This window comes from Perca fluviatilis, chromosome 6 (assembly GCF_010015445.1).
Source record: "Perca fluviatilis chromosome 6, GENO_Pfluv_1.0, whole genome shotgun sequence".
Classification (NCBI taxonomy): Eukaryota; Metazoa; Chordata; class Actinopteri; order Perciformes; family Percidae; genus Perca; species Perca fluviatilis.
In genome coordinates this window covers 33168709-33191011 of record NC_053117.1, presented here as the reverse complement: position 1 = coordinate 33191011, position 22303 = coordinate 33168709, and the positions used below count along the sequence as shown (strand labels likewise).

Below are 22303 nucleotides of genomic sequence, written 5' to 3'. Positions count from 1 at the left end.
TGCGGAATCCTAACTGGCTGATGCAAACCACATGTATGAGGATCAGCTAATTGGCTTAATTTCAGTGAAAAGAAAAAAAAAAATCGCATAAACAGTAATTCCTATTAGTGCTGAATCAACAAGTTGATCAGTTGATTAGTCAACAGATAGATACATTACAGTTTGCATAATCAATTAATCGTTTCAAGGACTAGGTCGCCGTTTTGGGAAATTTACTTATTTAGGAGGCCATTAGCTTAGCTTAGCATGAAGACTAAAAGCAGGGGCAAACAGCTCCCCCGTCTCTGTCCAAAAGATGAAATAAAAACCTACAAATCAACTTATTGTGTCTCATTTGTTGAATCTGTGCACAAATAGAAAGCTTAAAATGAGTCTTTCCTTACTGCGTCCGGCTCTTCATCAATAAATAGTTCCAGGATGTAACTTTGTTTAAAACCACACATTTCTGTCTGTGTACAAATAAAGATACATTGAGTAAATTAGTGAGCTTTAGAGGCTTTGGTAGGCCTCTTTTAAACTTTGGACAGAGCCAGGCTAGCAGTTTCCCTTCACTTCTATTTATTATGCTAAGCTATGCTAATCGCTTCCCAGTTCAGACTTCATACTTTGTGCATAGACCGAGTGGCAGAGATATTCTGATCTAACTCTAAGAAAGACAGCCAATATGCTGCTACCAGAATCTTTAATGTGCTGATTTGACGTTTGTCCCTGTTTAATGTCTCTGCAAACTAAATATCTTTGGTTTTGGACTATTAGTAGTACAAAACAAGCTATTTAAAAAATGTCACAACTTGAACTTGTGATGGGCAATTTACATTAAATATGTGAGAACTATAGTACTCTTGAGAAGTCTCTCAGACAAAGTATTTAGTCTTTATAGCAAAGGACTGTTAACACAGCTCCCATCAGGTTTAATAGGAGGGACTCAATCCGCTACCAAAACCCTACCTTCATTCAAGTTCACCGTATTGCTTCCTCAGTCGGCATCTTGCTTTCGTTGTCATGGGAAACAAACCCCTACTAATGGGCAAAGGCTCCCAATCCATTATAAGCCATTTGGTGCTGTTTTATTCATCCGTTTATTCATCTTTAATTAAAAACAACGAACTACACGACTGTCGACAAATGACCGCAGTAAATTATCTGTAAATTACAGCAGTCATCAAATTAATTACAGTTGCGTCAAAGACTTATTCTCGTCAGGCTCCATAACAGAGGTTGTTATTTTGTGTGTATGTGCATCTCGAGTCTGCAATACACAACATGCAGGAAGTCTAGGCTTTTTCATCCAGTTCTACTTTACAACATGTGATGATAGTGTTCATCCCAGTTAAAACTCTCACTTCAGTGATAGAGGTTCATTTTCAGAGTCAAATGCAGCAGCACGTTGGATTTTTCCACTATAAAATGATGAGTACAATGTCCATAAGGGTGAAAAAATCAATAAGGATTTAGGCACAACTCTGGCTTTATTATTAGATTAATCCCACAAAGCCCCCTGATGCATGAGAGTTAAGCCGTCTGTGGGTATATCATGGCGGCTGGCTTCTCTGGCTGCTTGTCCCACTGAGAGTGCTATTGTTCGGTATGCATAATGTGTTAACATAATCCTCGGCCAGCGCCTGCCCCCGTTCCACCTGGGCCTTCATAGTTTTGAGGCCAATGCAAAATCCAGAGGAGATTTCCGTCAGAGAGGAAGAGAAAACTTCACCTGACCACACAGTTCTTTAGGAAAAGGGAAATGAACCCCGAGTGGATTATCTGCATGACTTAAACCAGCTACAAAGAAAGCCTGGCATTATCTAATGTGGTGGTTCTCAATAGCTTTAGCCCATAAACCCAAAGTCTGATTCATGACCGCCCAATGGGTACACATATGCAGAGTGGGGTGATAAGTGTCAGGGATTTTTTAGCCTCTTTTTAAGCCATATTTCAGTCCCTGCATTTGCCTTAACTACTTCACAAGAAGGCTTTGAATGATTAGGCATGGAATAAATAGCTTTGTAAAATAAATTACCTTATAACTCTTGTAAAATCATTTAAAAATTCCTTTTAAGACAAAACTCTGCTCACACAGCTACAATGTTTATTATTTATTTTAGGAAAAATTGGAATTGGTTTTGATTCAGAAATGATTATTGTAGTAGCATTAAAGCCAATATTTGGGTTGATGTTTTAAAATTAATTTTGTACCAGTGGTCTGTAAATTTAAAATTTACAAAATGTGATATTGCGATATCGATTATGAATATTGCAATATCAATTTCGATATTTTTAAATGTGTAAAATTACTTACAACACAAGGTTTATATCAACTGACAACATGAATAAATACATAACGACCATGTCTACAGAACAGGACATGGTTACTGGTTGTACAGTATAAAATAAATAAATAAATAAAGAGAACAGGACACAACTCTCTACTTCTATTCTATTCTATTTCTTCACTTACACGGTCACTCTGTTGAAATATGCACACACGTGGTACGCTCCATAGGGTTTGTCAAGTAGTGGAGCCGTGCGCTGTGGCACGGTAACTGGCCAATGAAACATGATCATTATAGCGTTTCCAGAGGACTTTAAATCGAACACAACTAAACCACACAGCCAACGGGAAGTAGCGCTCCAGAAAATAAACAAAACATTGCATACTTATTGCGACACTTTCGATATAATATTGCGATATTGAGTCGATATATCATGCACCCCTAGTAGAAACAAAGCTATAACAGTTAGGATCAGTGGAGTCTTCATCTGCTGAACATGTATCAACAGAGGGTTTTGGGTTCACATCTTTCCTCACATTAACAATCCAAACCTTAATAATCAAGTGCCAGACTTTGTTCCTCTGAGCAGCTGTAAAAACCGGACACATTCCAACAAATGCCACCAAACATCAATAAGCCAGTCTGGCTTTGGTCCAGGTTTTGCTCTTCAAACTCTCAAACGGTTTAAATAAGTCTTTCACGATCAGGTTCTCCAATACATATTGTACCTGTGAATCAACACTGGACCACCAACCCACCTGCTGCAGTCCATGACTTAGACCAAACTGAGAAAAGACAGAGGCCTATAGACAGAGCATCCTGCTTAATGGTCACGGGGCCCAGCAGTGCTTTGGAGACCGAGCATAAAGGGACGCTTTTATTGTTTTCTGATATATGGGAAATGGAAGAATCCATAAATCTGCTGGATTCATTCGGTGCCGCAGGGCTAAGTAATTAAATAAGTCATGTGCTAGTTGGCACAGACTCACCACAGACTCCCCTCCTCCGATAGATGTAGCCAGGACAACAACCGGGCAGCTTGATCATTTCCTTTGTCGCTGGTTAATTGGCTTTCTGTGGCGACTGCCATCGCCATTTGCATTACACAACTACACAGTCTGAGACCACCTTTGTGTTCCACCAAAACATGGAATCATCGACCAATAGACAAGCTTTTTGCCATCTGTCATGCAGGGAAATGCTTGAATGTATTTAAAATTTTTTTATCAATATTAACAAATACGCCACCATATTTAGAGAGTAAACTCAGCTCTAACACACACACACACACACACACACACACACAGAATTTTTATCCTCAGGAATATTATGTTATTTAAAATTCCCATTACTTTGTTTTTTCAATTAAAACCCAACTTCACCCATACACCCTGAAAAAACAAATGGTCTTTTCGTAAGCGTCATCGTTCAGTTAAAAAAAAAGGTGGCGACTCACCAGTCTGTTGTCAAACAGTGCTCTCTCATTGGTTAATGTCCCAAAGATTGTTGGCTGAAGAGAGGAAAGAGAAGGTTATGTTACTTTTCGTGCATGCACCAAAACATGGTAAGAAATCATGAATCATCGGTATTGATCGGCACACTTTAATCTCACACATCGAGTATATTGTGCTCATTTTAGGCCATGAGGCAGGAAAATCACAGCTATTGATTCTCCAAGGAAAGTAGACTGAGCATGCTTGTTTTTTCTCCAAACAGCAAATTAATGGCTATTAAACTTGGACTTAGAGTCTGTCACATAACACACTAGGTTTATAAAGGGAATTTCTGAGTTTTCTGAGCTGAAAGGTCACCTAACTCCCCCTAACACCTAAATGTTGCCAGCCACAAACCAGCCCTGCTAAGCAACTGGGTGATGAATGCCTTGCTAAAAGCGCAGTGGTAGTGGTTTTCTCTTGAAAGACCTACTATAGTGCACTTAGACTATAGACAATAAAAGTATTTAGCATTTCATTACCAGTTTTAGGGCTGGCATAGGCCTACAGCGTTCAAAAGGACCATAATGCAAAAAGATTAGACTGAATTACTTCTAGTAAGTTATGATTTAACAGTTCAATTAAAAAAAACTTTTAGGTGAGTGGGGTTTGGGGGGAAAATTCAGACTCATGGTCTCCAACATACAAGTTTATGAGTGACAATGGGAACACTGTATGGCCTGTCTTTGTTGTGACTAGACCTTTTTGACAGTACAAGGCAATATATTATTGGGTCTCTGCTGAACAACAGTCCCGTATCAGCCAAGTCTGGCGGACACAATTGATCCAACAAGGTAAAACAAATAAATCTGTTGGCAAGAAGATGCGACCGAGCAGAAACCTGCTGAGCTGTGCAACCGACGGCATTGGGGAAATAATGACGCTAATAAAAAAATCTAAATTTATTGCAGCGGGACAGGTGCATTTGCCGAGAGTAATGGTAATCCTCTGCATCTAATGTGGACCTGGATGTGCGCAGCACGTGCACGCTAATTAAAGTTAAAAGTCTGAAATACCGAAAAAGCCGACAGAGCAGAAATAACTGCTTCCCTTCGCAAGTGAGATGATGACCCGACACTGAACAAAGAGACGTAAACCAGCCAGATCTCAGTGGATTCCTCCACACAGGCATACAGTCTCTACATGCAGAGAAATAACTGGATTAAAAGAAACGGTGAGCTCTCCGAACCAAGCATGTAATTAACAGTGTTTGTCCCGGCATTCAGAGGCAAGTCGATGAGACTATAAACAAATAGAATTATGGAGAGCAAACAGAAGTGATTTTACAGACTGTTGATTCAGCTCTCTTGTAATTAGCACCCAAAACTCTTGAGTTTTACAAATTAATCAGTTCCGGAACTGCAGCCAGAGAAATAAAAAAAAAGGTACATGCGTTTTTTGTACACCTTAAAAACACAAACGTTTATAACTCTGTATCTCAGTGAGTATGAATTAAAAAGTCAAATCTCAAGTAAAGTTTCTCTCGCTTGTCCAGCAGTGAAAAACAATTGAAAATGACCCTGCAGCGCCCACTTCCATGTGCTGCTGCTGTCAGGGTGGGCATTCGCTCAACTTTAATCTCCTCCAGTTGAGCACTGGCAGGGATTTATGGGTAAAAGCCTACAGCTGCATGCTGTTGCATAACTCAGCCCTATTAGCCAACCTGTTTCTCTGTGACACAGAAACAGGAAATCAATGGGAAAGGCCACTTGGATGCTGCCACGATAGATGTTGCATTTATTCTCCTTTTGGTAGAGGTATGCAAGTGTGTGTTCGATTTGTTGGTTTGTGTGTCATCATGCTTGTGGAGAAAAAGAAAACTTGAGGATATTTTTAATGACCAATAGGGTCAAACATATGATGCTGAGATTATAAAAAGGGAAATGATCTCTGCTCAGGCAATGACTTGCCTGATGCCATACTAACGTATAGAGGAAATCCTCTTAAACCACATTAGCGAAAAAGAGGGATTTAACCGATTAAATCCTGGAGGTTGCGATCCATTTGCATTTTCTAGCCAGAGGATCAAGAGATCAACTCATATTTCATGAATTCTGAATACAGTCGTCTTTAACTGTACCATGCAGCCTACACGAGCCATTATACCGAGCTGTAGCAGACCATACATGGCATGAAAAACGCACGTAATGACCAATATAATTTACAAGTCCCCCATCAGAACCATTTTTTTCTTCTGCGTCAGCAGTGGACATTTTGTCTCTGTGTGACCAGTGCAATGTCAGACATTTTTGACCCTCTGCTAAGCCAGCGTACAAGCTGTTCCCTAATATCACTTATTCTTATTAGTTATTAATACAGGCTCCGGCTGAGTTCTATGAATCTTTTATGGGGTAGTGCAAGGACCAATTGAAATAAAAGAACATATTGTACAGGTCATCAGTTCACTTTGCTTTTTAGGAATTACAGTATAAGGGGAAAGCAGTGAGGGCTGCTGCAAGAAAAGTCACAAGGTTATTTTTTTCAGACTGCAGCTATGGACAAGGCATTCATAAACAGCCTAATATCAAGTAATTATATTTGAGAACCAAAAACATCAAAACGTCATCAAAACTGTATGCAGTAATTATAGCAAAGTTAATGTTCTTGTTACAAAATATTTTCTTGTATTTTGTAAGAATATGCTTGGACTGGTTAAACGTATTTTAGCAGTATAAAAAAGGACCACCTAATAAAATGAATATCTGCTTAAATGTACGCTATATTTAGAATATTTTAACTTGCTGTATCACTCTCTTCAAAGCCATTAGACACGAAACTAACTAATCGATCAAGGCAGCGTAGACCAACAACTCATGTGTTCGAGGTAAAATTACTGTTTTTGTCAAAAGGAGTCTGGTGGCTTTGGAGAGAGGGATAAAAAGTGGCTAAAATACATTTAGCTGCTGTTGCCCTTCCAAACGGGAGACGTGCTGACCGTCATCTACTAATACGCTGACTATGGATAAATACCTCATACAACCCCACTTCAAAAGATCCAAACTATCCCTTTAGGACCGACTTGAGCCCTGCGTGAAAATGCTGCCTTCTCATTCATTGTCCAGTGGCGCAGCGGTGGTGCATTGCAGGGGGGCTCTGGCAAAAAAAATAAAATAAACGCTGGGTTGTCCTCTACACTGATGGGGACTGTGAGTTTAACGCATTAAACATCACAATACTGTCAGTCATTTGGAAGGGCAGAGTAAATGAGAACCCTGGTCGTTTCAAAACCAATATTACTGCAGACAACTGTTTATTGCCAGAGCCGCCTAAGGTTGAGGAGTTAGAGAGAGAGATTGAGAGAAGGAAAGTAAAATGAAGAATGGCAAAAGAAAGGATGATATGAGGAACGAAGCAATAAAAAGCACACATCTAGTGAAGAAAAACAACATTTAGACCTTCCTCTGTGCCACTCAGCACTTTCCTTTCCAGTCATAAGATAATTGCTTTGGGGCCTTGGACCTCAAAGCAGTACTACTACCTGTAACCCCTGACCTGTGACATCTTACAACTACACAGATGCTGATATAGGATGACCACTGGGAGACCTCTGATCTATGGCATCTGAAGGGTTATTATCTTGATGACAGGGACTTGTCTGAACTCAAGATGACCCGGTAAAGTTGGATTTCCATGTTTACAACCAAGACGAGACCCATAGCCTTTCACCCCACTGACCTCTCTTCTGCATCCTAAATGATTAATCCTGCAAAGCCAAGTAGCATTTACACAAATACTATGTTGAGAATTAATTGTGTTTTTCTGATTTCTCACTTAAATCTGCATAGATGCCTAGAGGTCTTCTAACCTGCAAATGACCAGAGGCCTTTGAGTTTTGACTGAATTCCTCCATGTCAGTCTAAGTTGGTGTATGAAAAGTACATTTACATGCACACCAATATTCCACTATTATTCCGATTTAAGTCATGTAAACAGCATATTCCGGTTGGACATTCCGAATTTGGTCTTTTTCCGAATATAGCATTTTCCGATTAAGACGTGGGAGATTCTGGTTTTATAGGCATTCTTTGTACGTGTATACAGCGCATTCGGAATATGCGTATCAATCTGGGTTTTTACCGCAGTTTACGGCTTCTTGCCCGTTTATGGCTTATGGTCAGCTCTGTGCGTTGCTATTAAGGGTGTCGATTTAAAATCGAAATCGACCGAAATTAAGTCACAATCTCGAAATTTGATGCCAAGCTGTTCAGTACAGATTTAGACTAGTATCTGGAGGAGCTTTTACTACAAAGGGTCTTTAACTTACATAACAACCATCTCAAAACCATCTGTGTCAGCACAGTTTATGTCAAGAGTACACACTGAAAAAAAGTCTCAATCTTAAAATCCCCCAATACTGCATATCTCTTAGGCTCAATTTATGCTGCCGCTGAATGAATTTATATCTTCAGTTTATCCCAAAGCAATTTCAGGTCACAATTATCTTCAACTTTAACTGACCCTGTGAGGACTGACAATTTTTGCACCACATGAATTCCTGAGATGTCCAAAACCTCTCCCGCTACCTGTCCAATATGTTGAGCCTTCAGAAGGTGTCATGTTGTTACAAAACTTGGGTCAACGTTTATATAATTTGTGCAGCATGTGTCTTAGTCCATCATTCACCATAAGGCAGGTCATGAGCCAAATGGCCATGCTGCTGCTGAGTGTGCATTTAGAGCCAGTTGTATTATTTTGACATTGGTCAGAGATTGACTACTGTACCTTTCATTTGCCATGCAGCCCGGTTCTTCAATCCCTTATTCTGATTTCTGTAAAGGCTTAGTATGAGTAACATATGTATATGTATGCATGTATATTTAAATCAAAAGACTTAATAGACAACTTAATCAAAATGCAACCCAAAATCCATAACTGATCAAAAAAGAAAAGATGAAGGTATTTTCTACATATATTTTAAAATCGTATTATTGAAATGCTAATTTCATGTCAGCAGTAGTTCCATTTTTTCCTGCTCTTGTTACAGTCTAAGATGAATAAAGATAAGCCACTTTGGTGTCAACCAACATCAGTTCAGAAAGCAGCTAAACACAATAGTAAAAAAAAATAAATAAATAAATAAAAAGGTATGTTGCTTATCAGTGCAAAACACAAACTTCTCACCGATTCTAAATGCCCTCCATGGGCTCGGTCTGAAATAACACAGCAGATTGATGATCAGCTCTTTCAGAGCAAACGTAATCAGAACAGAAAGTGTTTACCTTGTTCTATATAATAAAAAACAAAGCTGACTACACAATGTTTAAATTGGAAAATAATCTGAGATGGCATGCATACTGCAGGTCTGGGAGGAAATTAAAATGGAATCAGAACTCTGCAGGAAGCCTTGTATGAAGCAGATTTGTTAATGAAGAGGGAAAAGGGGGTCACCCTGTAGAGTTATTGACCAGACAAACGTATTGGTTTGTGAAGCTATAAAGTCTTGTTTCCGAAGTTCCTTATTAAAAAAAGGTTAATGTTCTTTAAAATCCTTTGCCAATTGTTTGTAAAACTAACCTTTTTTCAGCAGCTGCAGTATCAATATTGGCCATATCATGAATGTTGCTGTAGCAAAATGCAGGTGGGAAAGGAAATAATATGAGAGCATTTGCACAAATTGCACAGCTAGCAGACAATCAACAGCACTCCTCAAATTAAGATGTATACATATACATCTTTATCTATTTGTATCACTTTGTTGCTGTTTATCATCAATGTCACTGCACGCACTGCAGACAAAATAGCATCAACATATCAACAAGAATAGAAACAATTAGATGCTTTCTGAATGACAAGTCAATCCCATGCACTCTCTCAAATTTGGACAAAACAAAAACCTGGACAATGATGAATCTTGAAATTTTGCAAAGGTCTAAAGTTAAATTAGAAAGACTTCTGCATGAAGCAAACCAGGCACAATCAATGTGTGACACCTGTGTCTCACTCTGTTCATTACTGGAATTAATGATGAACGGATTTTTACTATGACTACGTCTTTCGTCATCCTGACAAAGCTAACAGGAAAGTGACAGAGATGTCAATCAAGCCCCATTAGCACGCACCCACATCATCCTGAGAAGGTGTCTAATCAGGCATGATAAGTGAAAACCCCTGAGTGAGTAAGACTTTGAAGATGGGTAGACAATTATGCTGCAAATCAGAGTCCAACCAAATAATTAGGAAAACAATATAGGAACTACAATGTTTGTGCCACACTGAGATTCTTTCGTTTTTTAATGGAAAATAATGAGCGCCATTAATATTTCAAGAATGGCTGGTACTGCTCCAGTCCTAAAATATACACCGACGGTAGAAAAAGTTCCTGTGGAGACAAATACAGCCAACTACTTAAAGTGTCTTAAACATGATACATATTACACATGTACATTTGTGACAAAAACACTGCAGCCTGAATGTATATTATATCTGACTACCTGAATATCCACCCAGGACATTGGTGTGAAAAATGTTGTTTGGGAAATGTCGTGTCCCATGAAATATTTTCAGTCTCTGCTTGTCCTCCTGCGGTGGTTTGTGATCGCCTGGAGAATTCCCAAACAGATGTGAAGCCATCAGTCTTCAGAGCGGAACAGTAGCAGCAGTTCCGTATCCGCTGCCCTGAGTCTGTACCAACTCCATCTATCGTGGAAAGGTTAAGTTCTAAACATATGATAGCTCAAATTTCAAACCTGCACATTATTCATCTTCCAAAACAAACCTTTGTGTCCAGCTGACAGCTTAGGCGGTGGTGATTATGTCTTCTTCCTTTTTTTTTTTTTACATTGACTTTACAATTCTAAAGGCCTTTTACAGTATATATGATGATCGCCATTTCTTTTAGTTATAACTAGGGAATTTTTAAACTTTAAATGTCTTTTTATTCATCCAGTTGTTTAATTGTTGATGTAATTGTGTTTCTGTTTTGCATTCCACCAATGATTGACATTTACATTTATTATTTCCCTCTTCCTTTACCGGAGACATGAGGCCTTTTAATGAAGTGCTTCAGCTTTCTTTGCTTCTTCTCTAGAGCTCATATTTGCCTCTTTTGAAGTTCTTATTCTTTTCAGTTCAATTATCGGTTGTATGGCTTATGAACTAAACCTAAAAGGCCTGCAGTATAACACACCCTATGCATGCAAATGCAGACATTTCAGCCCTACGACAGGAGAAATCTATCTTCTTTGATCTGTGCTTGCATTTGGTCTAAGACGACTGTTATGGCAGTCCAGTCTGACCAATTTCTTGCAAGATCTAGAAATGTATTAATGTTTAGTTTTTTCTCTTTTAGATGATTTAATTTAGTTTTAATGAATACACTAACATTTAAACTGATCCAATTCTCTTAAAATAAATAATAAGGTATCATGCTACCTTAAGAACACAGGTGTTTTAGTTTCAAAGTTAAGTTTTAGAATACAGTAGCCATTAGTTATATACACAACTGTGTTTGGAACATAATCGCCAGCATTGTCATTTATGTTTTTTGTACATTGGTAAAGTAAGTTGTAACCCTTTAAAAAAAAGTCACAAATTTATACTTTCATTTCTTAAAAATGTCTACATAATTTCCCCAAAACAGCTAGGCACTGTAGTCCTAATCAAACAGCATCCAAACAGGAATATATGCATTTTTTGAGACTATTTTCAATGGTGGATTAATACACATTTGGCGCTTTAGTAGGCTTAGGATTGAGTCAAAATAAACTACACTGTGTGTGTGTTTATGGTAATGAAGGAACATGTTACCCAGTGCAACAGTGTGGCTCATTGATGCATTTTTAAGGTTTTGCACGACAATGGAGCTCAAATCACATTTGGTTTTAGTCTTTTCATGTGTTTGTTGACGATAAAAAAGACTTATCCTTAAGCAGTTGACGCAATTGAGGCAGTACATAGTAGCAGGTTCAGGCCAGTAAAATCTATCCCAACTGTTTACTTGGCACACCTATTAAAAAGTCCTCTCTGCCTCTCCGTGTCAGTAGCACTCCTGGGGTTTCAGCAGACCTGGCCAGAAAGAAAACAAGAAAGCCCAGTGCTGACCTCATGCTTCTCAAATGATCAATGCAGGGTGTCTTTCCTCTGCTTTGATCCATGGATGAGGTAACTGCAAGCGATACACCTCCGAACCCCTGAATGCCCAGCGACCTCACAGGGCCGCTCAGTTAAACACAAAAGTGACTCAGGTTTGTTCAATACTCACTAGAATGTTAAATAGAATAAGGAGAGAGCGTAAGATGAAAGATGTGTTTTGCTGCATTCTCAGACAGCCAGTGATTAGCTGATAGACATAGAAAGAATTAGGGGGAATTAGCCCACTGATGAGCTCAAGTGGCTGGATTATTATTTATAGGTTCTACAATTCACATCCCTAACTTACCTGGTTCAAGATTATGTGATAGAATGGTCTTTTCATGCCAATGAAGGTTTGGTGAATTTAGTGATACTGTATGATATACTATAGATAAAAAGGGATGACATTGGACAAGAAAGGGTAAGATAAGAGAGAGCAAGTGGGGAGGATGGCAGTGAAACATGGAGAGAAGATCAAAGCAGTGGCCTGCAGCGTTCAGACCTGAGTGGAAAGGCACGCAGGCGTGTAAATGTGTGTTATACCATCTTCAAAGGTGCTCAAGCATATTGCCCACTGTCCATGTTAACCTCATGAGGTCTTCTGCACACACGCACGCTTACACACTCTTTTGATTCACACCTTTGGTAAGATTAAGGTTGTTGTGGGAATTCATTACCTCAATTCACTCCCAGCCAGGCTCCACACAACTTCAACTTGATCAACTTGAGTAAAAGTGACTTATAAAAGATGTATGAAAAGAAAATGATGTGTAATGCTGCATTTGAACCCTCTCTAACATTGCAGCATCACAGACTTGCAGTCTACGTGATCACAGCTATCATGTGATGTTTTGAGCCACACAGTGTTTAGTGTGTGTGTGTGTGTGTGTGTGTGTGTGTGTGTGTGTGTGTGTGTGTGTGTGTGTGTGTGTGTGTGTGTGTGTGTGTGTGTGTGTGTGTGTGTGTGTGTGTGTGTGTGTGTGAGAGAACATCCTGTTCCTTTAGTGTGGAGAACACAGAGACACAAAACAAAAACAAGAAGTCATTTAAGGGTTCCAGTGTTTACCTACCCGCTGTTTGGAGGAAGGCCTCAGCCCGAGATGGGGTTGGCTCCGGCACTGCAGGGAGGCAGAGGAGAAAGAAAACTATTATGGAAAATATCAGGATAGAGTGTCATCAGAAATATGTATTGTTTCATATTACCGAAACAGTATTTTTCTGCTTTTAGAGACCGTTTAGAACCTCCGCCAAGGAGGTTATGTTTTCGGTTTGATTTGTTGGTTTGTCCGTTTGTTAGTTTGTTTGTCTGTCAGCAGGAATACGGAAACTCTGCTGGCCTGAATTTCATGACATGAAATGTTGGAAGGGTGAAGCATGGGCCAAAAAAGAACTCAATACATTTTGGAGCGGATATGAATAACGGTGCGGATACACAAGTGATTTTTCACTTTCGTTAATATTGCGAGATGTAGCAAGGCCTTGGCAGAGGTCTGCGCTCTCCAAGTGCCCTTCTAGTTACTACTACTACTACTACTACTACTACTACTACTACTACTACTACTACTACTACTAGACTCTGGTGACACTGGCTTCAGCTTTCATTCATGTTGGTAGTTGGTTCTAATAATCATGTGACCAGACTCATTATCGTGACAAGCGATCTAATGAAATGAATGATTTTGATTTAATGATAGAAATTATGAAAATAAAACATCTGACAAGGGAAGAGAAGAGAGAAGTAGAATGATTCCCCATTATAGCAATAGATAATTGGGCTTGATTCTCTCCTGGCTGCCCTCACTCTGTTGTTTTGTTGCATTAACATCACATACATGCTGAAAAATGTAAGTGGCTGCATTTAAACTGCGAGCATTAAGACGAATGGAGCCATTAGTGGTGTTTAGAGACGAACATGTTCACAGAGGGGACGACTATACAACGAATCCTAATGAGTCTTTAAAAGGCTCGATGTGAAGCTCCCAAAGGAGTTATTTACAAAGAAAAGAACTCGCCACAATGGTAATGAATTCCCATGTGGGGACAAACGCGCACAAATACACCCAGACAAGAACACACACACACACTTTGAGCACTAGAAAGACATTATTTGATCTAGAGATTCTAAGATTTCAACAACCACCCACATCCACACCCATGCACGTCTTCAAGTGGCAAAGATATTGTTTGATGTATGGATTATATTTTATTTAAAAACACACAGAATTACACACAGACACACACTCTTACACTCAAACCTTTGATTATTTGATGGGTTGTTTCTCACACACACAACAAACACACACAGTCGCACACAAAAAAAAACCAAGAAAGATATTATTTGATCCAGAAAGAAAGAAACCAGGAAGCCGCCGTAAAAAACCCTCGGGAGGAAGCAGGCTTTTATTTTACGAGCTGCACCATATGTTAATTTTTGGGGGTATGAGGGAGAGTAGGTGTGAGATTGGGGTGAGGGAGGGGGGGGTAAAGGTGACAGTTGAGCAGGTGGTCATATGCTGCCCACATTTGTGCTGTACACTAATGCAGCAGCTTTCAGTTGATGGGGTTGATGGCTGCATGGAGCTGATTTATTTATCCCAGAGTTGGTTGATGGAAATGGGGAATTTATCTACCTTTGATACAAAGAGCCTGACATCCTTTCTCCGGGCTTTGTGTAACTCAGTGGGTTTTCTCATGATGGGATGGTTTCTTTCAGGAAAAGCTGAAACATGTTCCTGGAGGTTTAAAGAATAAAATGGTTTTCTTTTTGTTTTACTCAGGCAGACAATTGCTGTGACCTTTAGAGGAATATTACAGTGCAGAGAGGAGAGAGGCACGGTGGCTATGACTGAACGTATCTTTTATGGGAGGAGAGGGACGAGGTCGAGCAGACAGCAGGGCGAGGGAAATGAGAACTGGGGAATGAGATAGAGAGAGAATCGCATTGTGTCTTTTCCATCTGATCACAAGCACAGCGGGACATTTTGGTTCTGCCGTTTTAGTTCCAGACATCTAATCTCCCATCTTTTGTCATTGGGCCGCGGCTGTTGGTTTTGTAGCATTCGCGTCAAATGAGAACGCAAACAGCTAGCAGAGTCGGGATCACTCGTGTGCACAGACACACAAAGAAAAACTGAAGATGCAAGTTACTGGCTGTGGTCGAAAAGTCTTTCTTGCTTAGAAAGGTTCCTAACTGAGTGAAAGTATCAAAGTGTAAGCCAACCAGGAGCTGGCTGAATTATCTAAAGGCAAAGGAAAGGTGCTTCAATGCGTCCTTTCTTATCTCCTTTACTATACAGAGTACACTGAACCATTAGCCTAGAAATCTAGACGCACCCTAGGGTCAGTCAAGCAACTCCGTTGGCTTGCGAGCTGGAAAAACCCAATTCTGGTCAGGCCAATCACATTGGGTATAGAGTCAGTTGGCGGGCTTAACATAAGGACGGCAGAGTTGCGACAGTTCCGCATGAATTCCCTGCTACTTGAAAACAAAGAAGATGGCTGCTGCTTCTGGCGAACAGCGGTCTTTGGAATCAGCTTTGCCCGCGACTCTGGAAGACTTGGAGTAAAGCACTGAAGTCATTCTTAAAAAAGGAAGATGTGTTCGGAGTTTTGCCGACCGGATACGGCAAAAGTTTAATCTATCAACTAGCGTTGCTCTGGTTGGCTATGAGTGCAGAGGGAATTTGAAAGACAACCGTTTATCCCGCCCCTCAGATTGAGCCCTGCCAATGGTGAGACCCAAAATCTTGATGGGTCTGGGCTTGTCAGGCTACTGAACCATCCTTTACCAAAGGAAAGGAGATAATGCCGTCCCACAATTTATGCAGCAACACTTAAAGCGACGCACCATTCAGCCGTTTAGGAAAACAAACGTAATGCCTACGTTGCATAAATTGAAATTTTTTTTATACAATCATAATAATAGGGAATCATGTGGATATATATGAGTGTTGGCCAATCAAATACACCTTAGGAATGGCCAAATTGTGGGCCGAAACGTTGTGCATGAAGCTGTTGTGCGGACTTCACCTTCTTTGATAAATGAGTGGACAGGAGGGTGAGTATTATTTAATTTCACTTTAGTGACTGGTAGCTTATATTCCTTTTTTTTTTAATTCCAACCTTGGTAATAAAGTCATATTTTTCACCTGAGTTGTCCATGTTTATAGAGCCTGCATGGAACAACACAGTAATAATGCCTGGGATGAAGTATCTAAGATTCGCTTTTAGTAGTTCATCTTCACAACATTGTAGTTTCACCACGGCAGGCCCACGTTATTATCATCCGCAGTGGCATAATTACATAGCCTATAAGTGCAGTCGGATTCTCTTAGCACAGCGGTTGTCTTTTCCTTATGAAGTCCTTATGAATTCTCCTTCACTTTGACCGCAGCCACTATTCACCAGGAAGAAAATAAATTAGCTAGAAAGTTAGATGTAACAATTATACACGTATGGATGAGAGTCCAGCCTGATGGTGGCCCTATAGCAAAGATCACCAAAACCCATGCATTTTTTCATCCTGTTGGGAGGGTGCACTCCCAATGTTTCCGTCTCAATGACAGTCAGGTCAGGAGACAAAAGTACAAAAGTAAAAAGTGGCGGGAAGGTCACAGCATCACTGAAATCAATTGGTTTCTTTTTCTTGGGGAGCGTAAATATGTCCTTAGTTTCTCGATATTGGTCACAGAGTTTCTCGATATTGGTCACAGAGTTTCTCGATATTGGTCACAGAGTTTCTCGATATTGGTCACAGAGAAACTAAATCAACTGACTGAGGTGAAAACCTACCGTCTCTCTTTTTCTTTGGTATTCTCTCTCCGTCAACCCTCAATAAATTAATGTTATTTTTATGCTTCCCTTTTTAAACAGATTATTTATCCCTTATTGTGAAAACTTACTATGTTTGGTAATTAGCAGTGGGTGATTCGAGTGGATGCAGTGTAATATGCATATTTTGTAGATTAATTAATTTGTTTGGCAGATAACAGGATTTGCTTCACCACTTTGTATATTTGGGTATATGATAATTACGCTTATGTAAAAGAAACAAAGACCTCCACATGATCTGGGTTTGAGTTGTAAATTGTGTGTCCTCTATTTATAGAAAGGTTTACTGTTACATAATAGTCTCTGTCTGGTGCCATTACATTTAACTAAACTAACAGAAAACACATTTATTTCACTTCTGTTTGTCTGGGAACCTACAGCAGATAGAAGTCTTTTGTCAATGTCTTTCGTCTTGAATCAACCAATCTAATCTGCTAAACTTGTCCCAGTGGGCGGCGACCCCGGCGACCCCTCACTGCTGAACCCCCTCACCCCTGCAGGTGAGCCAGTTCAGTGGGTCACACACTCATCAGGAAGTGTGCTCGCCTGCTGTGGAAGGTCAGATGCAGAAATGTGTGTGAGAGAGAGTGAGAGTGTGTGTATAAAGGGCACAAGGGACCTAAGTGCATCCGTCGTCCTGTGGTAATGAGGTATGAGGCGTCAGCGGGGTCACGGCGGCGTTGTGAGGGAGTGGGGGGGAGCCCCCCCCTCCTCCCAGGTTAACGTCAACTCAGTGAGCTTTTAACAGTTTTGACTAACAGCATTAACATCAGCGCTGATGCAGTTTGGTGACATGGGTTTATTGACGGAATTAGACTAAGTGGATACAAGTCAGTGTTGCTGTGTGTGTGTGTGTGTGTGTGTGTGTGTGTGTGTGTGTGTGTGTGTGTGTGTGTGTGTGTGTGTGTGTGTGTGTGTGTGTGAATGAACTGATACAGATGTAGGTCATCAAACTGTTTACTGGAAAAAAATCTACAATGCATCTGCAAAAGGAATAGTTTGCAACACGACTAATGGGCTGTCTTAATACAGGGTATGTTAAGTTTGGGTTTGCACACTTGGGGGGTTTGACCTCGGCAAGTTCAACAACTGGAGGACAGAGTACGATCAATTGGGACAACAGATACGCCACCTGCCTGCTCAGCTCATGTGATTACATTTAACTCTACCTTACAGTGCTATAAAAAAAATTGAACTCGTAAAAGGTCCATTCACAGACTTTTTCGGAAAATACATATTCACATTCATGTGTAGTAAGAAATAAAGCAAAATGTAATACGCTGTTCTACCTCTGTTTATTTACATACAGTATATATTTATATTTTTTTAATGAAACTCAGTGACATCTTTACATACTGTATAAGGACCCCAAAAACAACAGACTGTTCAATAAAAATATGAATTTTAGAGACAAACTCATTCCAAAAAGGAATTTTATCATGCATCAAAATGCTACAGACATCAGAGCCAGCGGTAAATTACCAAAGAGCTCACCAAGATAAGACTGCTCACCACAGGATGACGACACACATTGACTGGCCGGTCATCCATGGAGCTGGTTTTAAACTCCTAAATGTCCTCAGTGTGAATGTTATGCTCTGCTATAACTGGTTTGGAGTGGGTCACAAGAAATGTGAGTTTATGTTGTTTTGCACAACACTCTCAGCATTGAATCTCACTCTTCACAACATTCATTGTGTGCAAACATTGTGATTGTCTGCACTGAGACTCAAGCTACTATTAACATGCACATATTGACAAGGGACCCCCTCTGCTATTGTGTGCGTGTAGGAAAATGTATGTATGCAGAGCAGTGATTTCAGCAATGACTGTATGTGTGTGTGTGTGTGTGTGTGTGTGTGTGTGTGTGTGTGTGTGTGTGTGTGTGTGTGTGTGTGTGTGTGTGTGTGTGTGTGTGTGTGTGTGTGTGTGTGTTCTGCCCATGAGCCTGTGTGTATGAGACACTGTTGTGTGCATATGAATGGCAGGGGGTCTCCTCTTCCTGAATGCAGAATGCATCCAGAAAATCTCATTGCTATTCATGTGAATGAGCCTCCTGGAATCAAAACCACAGCCAAAAGCATATTTGAACAGAGTTAAAATGCATGCTGTACTGGAACAGAAATCTACCAGACTTTCCTCCAAAATGAAATCTGCCTCACTCCATCAAGTCGCCTAATGTTTACAGTGTAACTATTGAACAATGTAGAGAGATGTTCCCGCCATCTTTACATATTTTTTTTAACATATAGTACTTTCTGTGTCTGGCTTTGAATTCATTCCACCAACTTTACTTTTTTCTTTTAAACTTGAGCTAGAGAACTGATTAAAAACATCAAAGCAAACTTAAAGCACACGCTGAGAAAAAAAAATCTCAAAAGTTGCTGTCAAGGTTACTGTAAATTGATGTATTGACTCTCTGCAAACCTACAGCTATAAGTTAGAGTCAAGTCTTTTACAAATTTTAAGAAAAGTTAAACCCGGATTTTATATTTCTCTGATTTTGGTGATATTTTTTGTGTGCAGTGCTCTTTGTTGATTATATTATGTACATGCATTTTGCTAAATTTGCATGATGAGGTTTTCGGTGCATGCCGTTATGTTGTCTTTTCTGTTAGCCTTAGTTACGGCTGCTAATGTTAACAAACCAGTATCTTTTCGGTTTATTCTCAGTAAGGCCAAAAAAATATATTCTGTGGCGGGAAAATGTCATCACTTTACAATATGTCTAAAACATCTTCACAAAGATAGAAGAGCACTGGAGTCTGGAGAGTCCCTGATCGAATCCCTTTCAGAGAGGTCAAATAAATGAAACATGCATGCTGTGGAGCAATGCACTGAACCTTCAGCTGCCCTGTGACCAGCGGCGGTGACAGACAGACTGCTTATACAAAGACCGACAGCTGGTGACGCCCCCTTACTGTCGTGTGAAAATCATCATCACTCCGTTCCCTGCAGAACTCCGCCACGACTGACTCCCATTGTTTCCTTCCCTCTAACCTTCCCTTCCTTTCCTCCTCTCCTTATCCTCTCCCCTGTTATGTTAACAGTGATAAAAAGGGGGCCGTTTATGTGCATGTTCTGCAAGGCCGGCTGACAAAGGACTAGATTTCCGACAGCATGGGAACAGCTTACTTATTATCTAGTGTGCGTGTGTTTAGAGCTAGCGATGCAATAGGGGATTATTTTTTATTTATTTTTTTTTTTATTGAGAGCAACAGCCCTGATCCAAAGAAACAATATCTCTTTCGGTACAGTTTCAAATATATAAATCTTATAAATGCAGTATAATTTACAGTAAATCTGTCATTTTTCTTCAATCACTTATTGGTTGTTATTTTCGCAACACAGCTGCATCATTTTACTACAGCAGATTTTCTTAATTCATCCTAAATTAACATTTTGACAATAACAGTACATGGAAATTATCATATTTTTGACAAAGTAAAAACATCCAACATAATACTGTACCGTTTCCTCAGAGTCAGAAAATGAGAAATCACAGTCGATCACCATCTCACTCTCTGGACCTCCTGCTGACAAAAGTTAACCAGTGAGCGGCACTAAGCGGTTTAATATGTTGCACTCCGCCCCCTTGTGGTTAAACCATCAGAGGGTAAATACATGGACAAAGCCATGTATTCACCACATGTATATACAAACAGAATGTGATTTCTGTGCCAAACACACCCACCACATCAGTAGGTTTATTATTTTTTGTGACAGAATTATGAGAAGGCATTTCATAAAGCTCCAGCTATTGAGTCTATGAGAAATAATCTCATAAAAGCGATTGTTATGACTCAGTATCTTGTTTTTAATGATATTTTATCAACCAATTAATCAATTTGTTTGTCATTTGAAATCATAAAATACAACTCCAGTGAAATGTAATCCTGTCAGTTCCTACAATTTATGGAATAAATATATGTTGTATGATGTATGATGGGGGCAGTCATATTAACCTTCATACATAATAGGACTTTATTACGGACTCATGGTCCAATAAAATGACAGCACAATACACACATATATATGTGTTTAATTTGCTGTTTACTTTAAATACCTCAACTATACTCCGAGGCAAAAAAAAAGATGCATTTAGGTCAGTTCGCCAGTGTCTCCATATCGGAGACTGACAACGAACAGCACTGAATCTGATGTTGGATGTGACCAAGATAATCTCATTCATACAGTATTTATGACTTAGTATTATGAGAAACTTTCACATAATTCATGGCCCCAAAAAATGCTCATTTCTGATTAGGTGCTACAAGTGTCTGTTAAAACTGTATGGAGCATAAACTTGTATTGGTTTGAAAAGTGCTTGTTTTTTGTGGTCAAGTGGTACAAGATGATAGATAGATAGATAGATAGATAGATAGATAGATAGATAGATAGATAGATAGATAGATAGATAGATAGATAGATAGATAGATAGATAGATTCAATGGATTGGATCAATGGAAGAAAATGTCATAACTCCTCCTCGTTGTGTATCATAATATAGGATGTAATATAAGGAAAAATAGTAACATTTTTAACAAAAAACCTCAATCGTGAAAATTGTAATTTTGTTGGGGGGGCGGGGGGGGTTCTTTACAAGTGGCACAAATGATCTTCCATATACGGTAACTGTGGGTGTGGGGAAGGGAAGTTTATTTTAAACCTGGATTTGAGTTTACCACTTGCTAACATCTTTGTCAGGTTTTTTTTCAGCTAGAAAATCTAAATTATTATTATTATTATTATTATTATTTCTTTGGATAGGGATAAGTATGTAGCATTGACCTATGCACACACCACGGCATGTATAGCCTAACCTAAATTGCAATGCACGTCCCTAGATTGACCATTAAAATACAATAAACTCCACACTTAAATAGATAAAAGACAGTACAGAACACAAACTATAAAACTATAAAATACACACACTAATACAATAAATCTCCAAAATTTGCCAAAGATGATGAATCGTATCTGAAGGTGTGGTTAGCCAGTGTGTCAGCCTAAGAGACCTGCCAATCAAGGCAGTCATATCCCAAAATACACATCTCTTTGAGCCTTCGATGTCCTCTTAAAAGGGAACAATACTTTTTTGCCTCCAAGACTCCCAGTAAAAGAAGTCAAATTAGCCTTAGCAAGCCATGTTTTTGGAGAAGATTAGCTTCCTCTAGGAAAGTTGGGGTTTAATTGACTTCTGAACAGTTTTCTCGGAGCTGGTATCTATCAGCTATTAGTGAAAGTGCATCTTCAGGGACAGCGGATGGGCTTCGTCATTCAGCCGTGATGGTTGACACTTGATCACAAATGGCTGTGGATAATGGGAAAGCTGGTCGCTCTAGTGCTTGGCACATTTAGAGAAAGCACAGCTGTTTTGTCATGAAAGGAAAGGAGGCTCTGATAACAGTCTTCATCAAACAGTCATTCCTCTGCCAGGAAGGGGAAAAAAACTCCCTGATTAGCAGTTAGGTTTGATGGACACCTCGCTCTAAAAGAACAACTCTCCTGTGCAGCTGGCGTAGCTCAGACCAGGCGCTTTGGTCCTAACTGACCAGGCTCACATACAGGATAATCTATATCCACGACCTTCCACTTCCGGGATTGCTCCCTTGCCGCCGGAAAATCCGCCGTATGTCC

The 22303-nt window shown here is 39.7% G+C and overlaps 1 protein-coding gene across 1 annotated transcript in view; it reads right to left on the bottom strand.

Moving 5' to 3' along the window:
* The window catches only part of rasgef1ba (RasGEF domain family, member 1Ba), a 137188-nt gene that overhangs the window by 103090 nt on the left and 11795 nt on the right, over positions 1-22303 (bottom strand). Inside the window, exons 2-3 of the mRNA XM_039802789.1 lie at positions 12904-12951; positions 3727-3780 (exon numbers count right to left, since the gene is read on the bottom strand). Coding sequence (XP_039658723.1) covers positions 3727-3780; positions 12904-12951 — 102 coding nt within the window. The remainder of the gene's footprint in view (positions 1-3726; positions 3781-12903; positions 12952-22303) is intronic.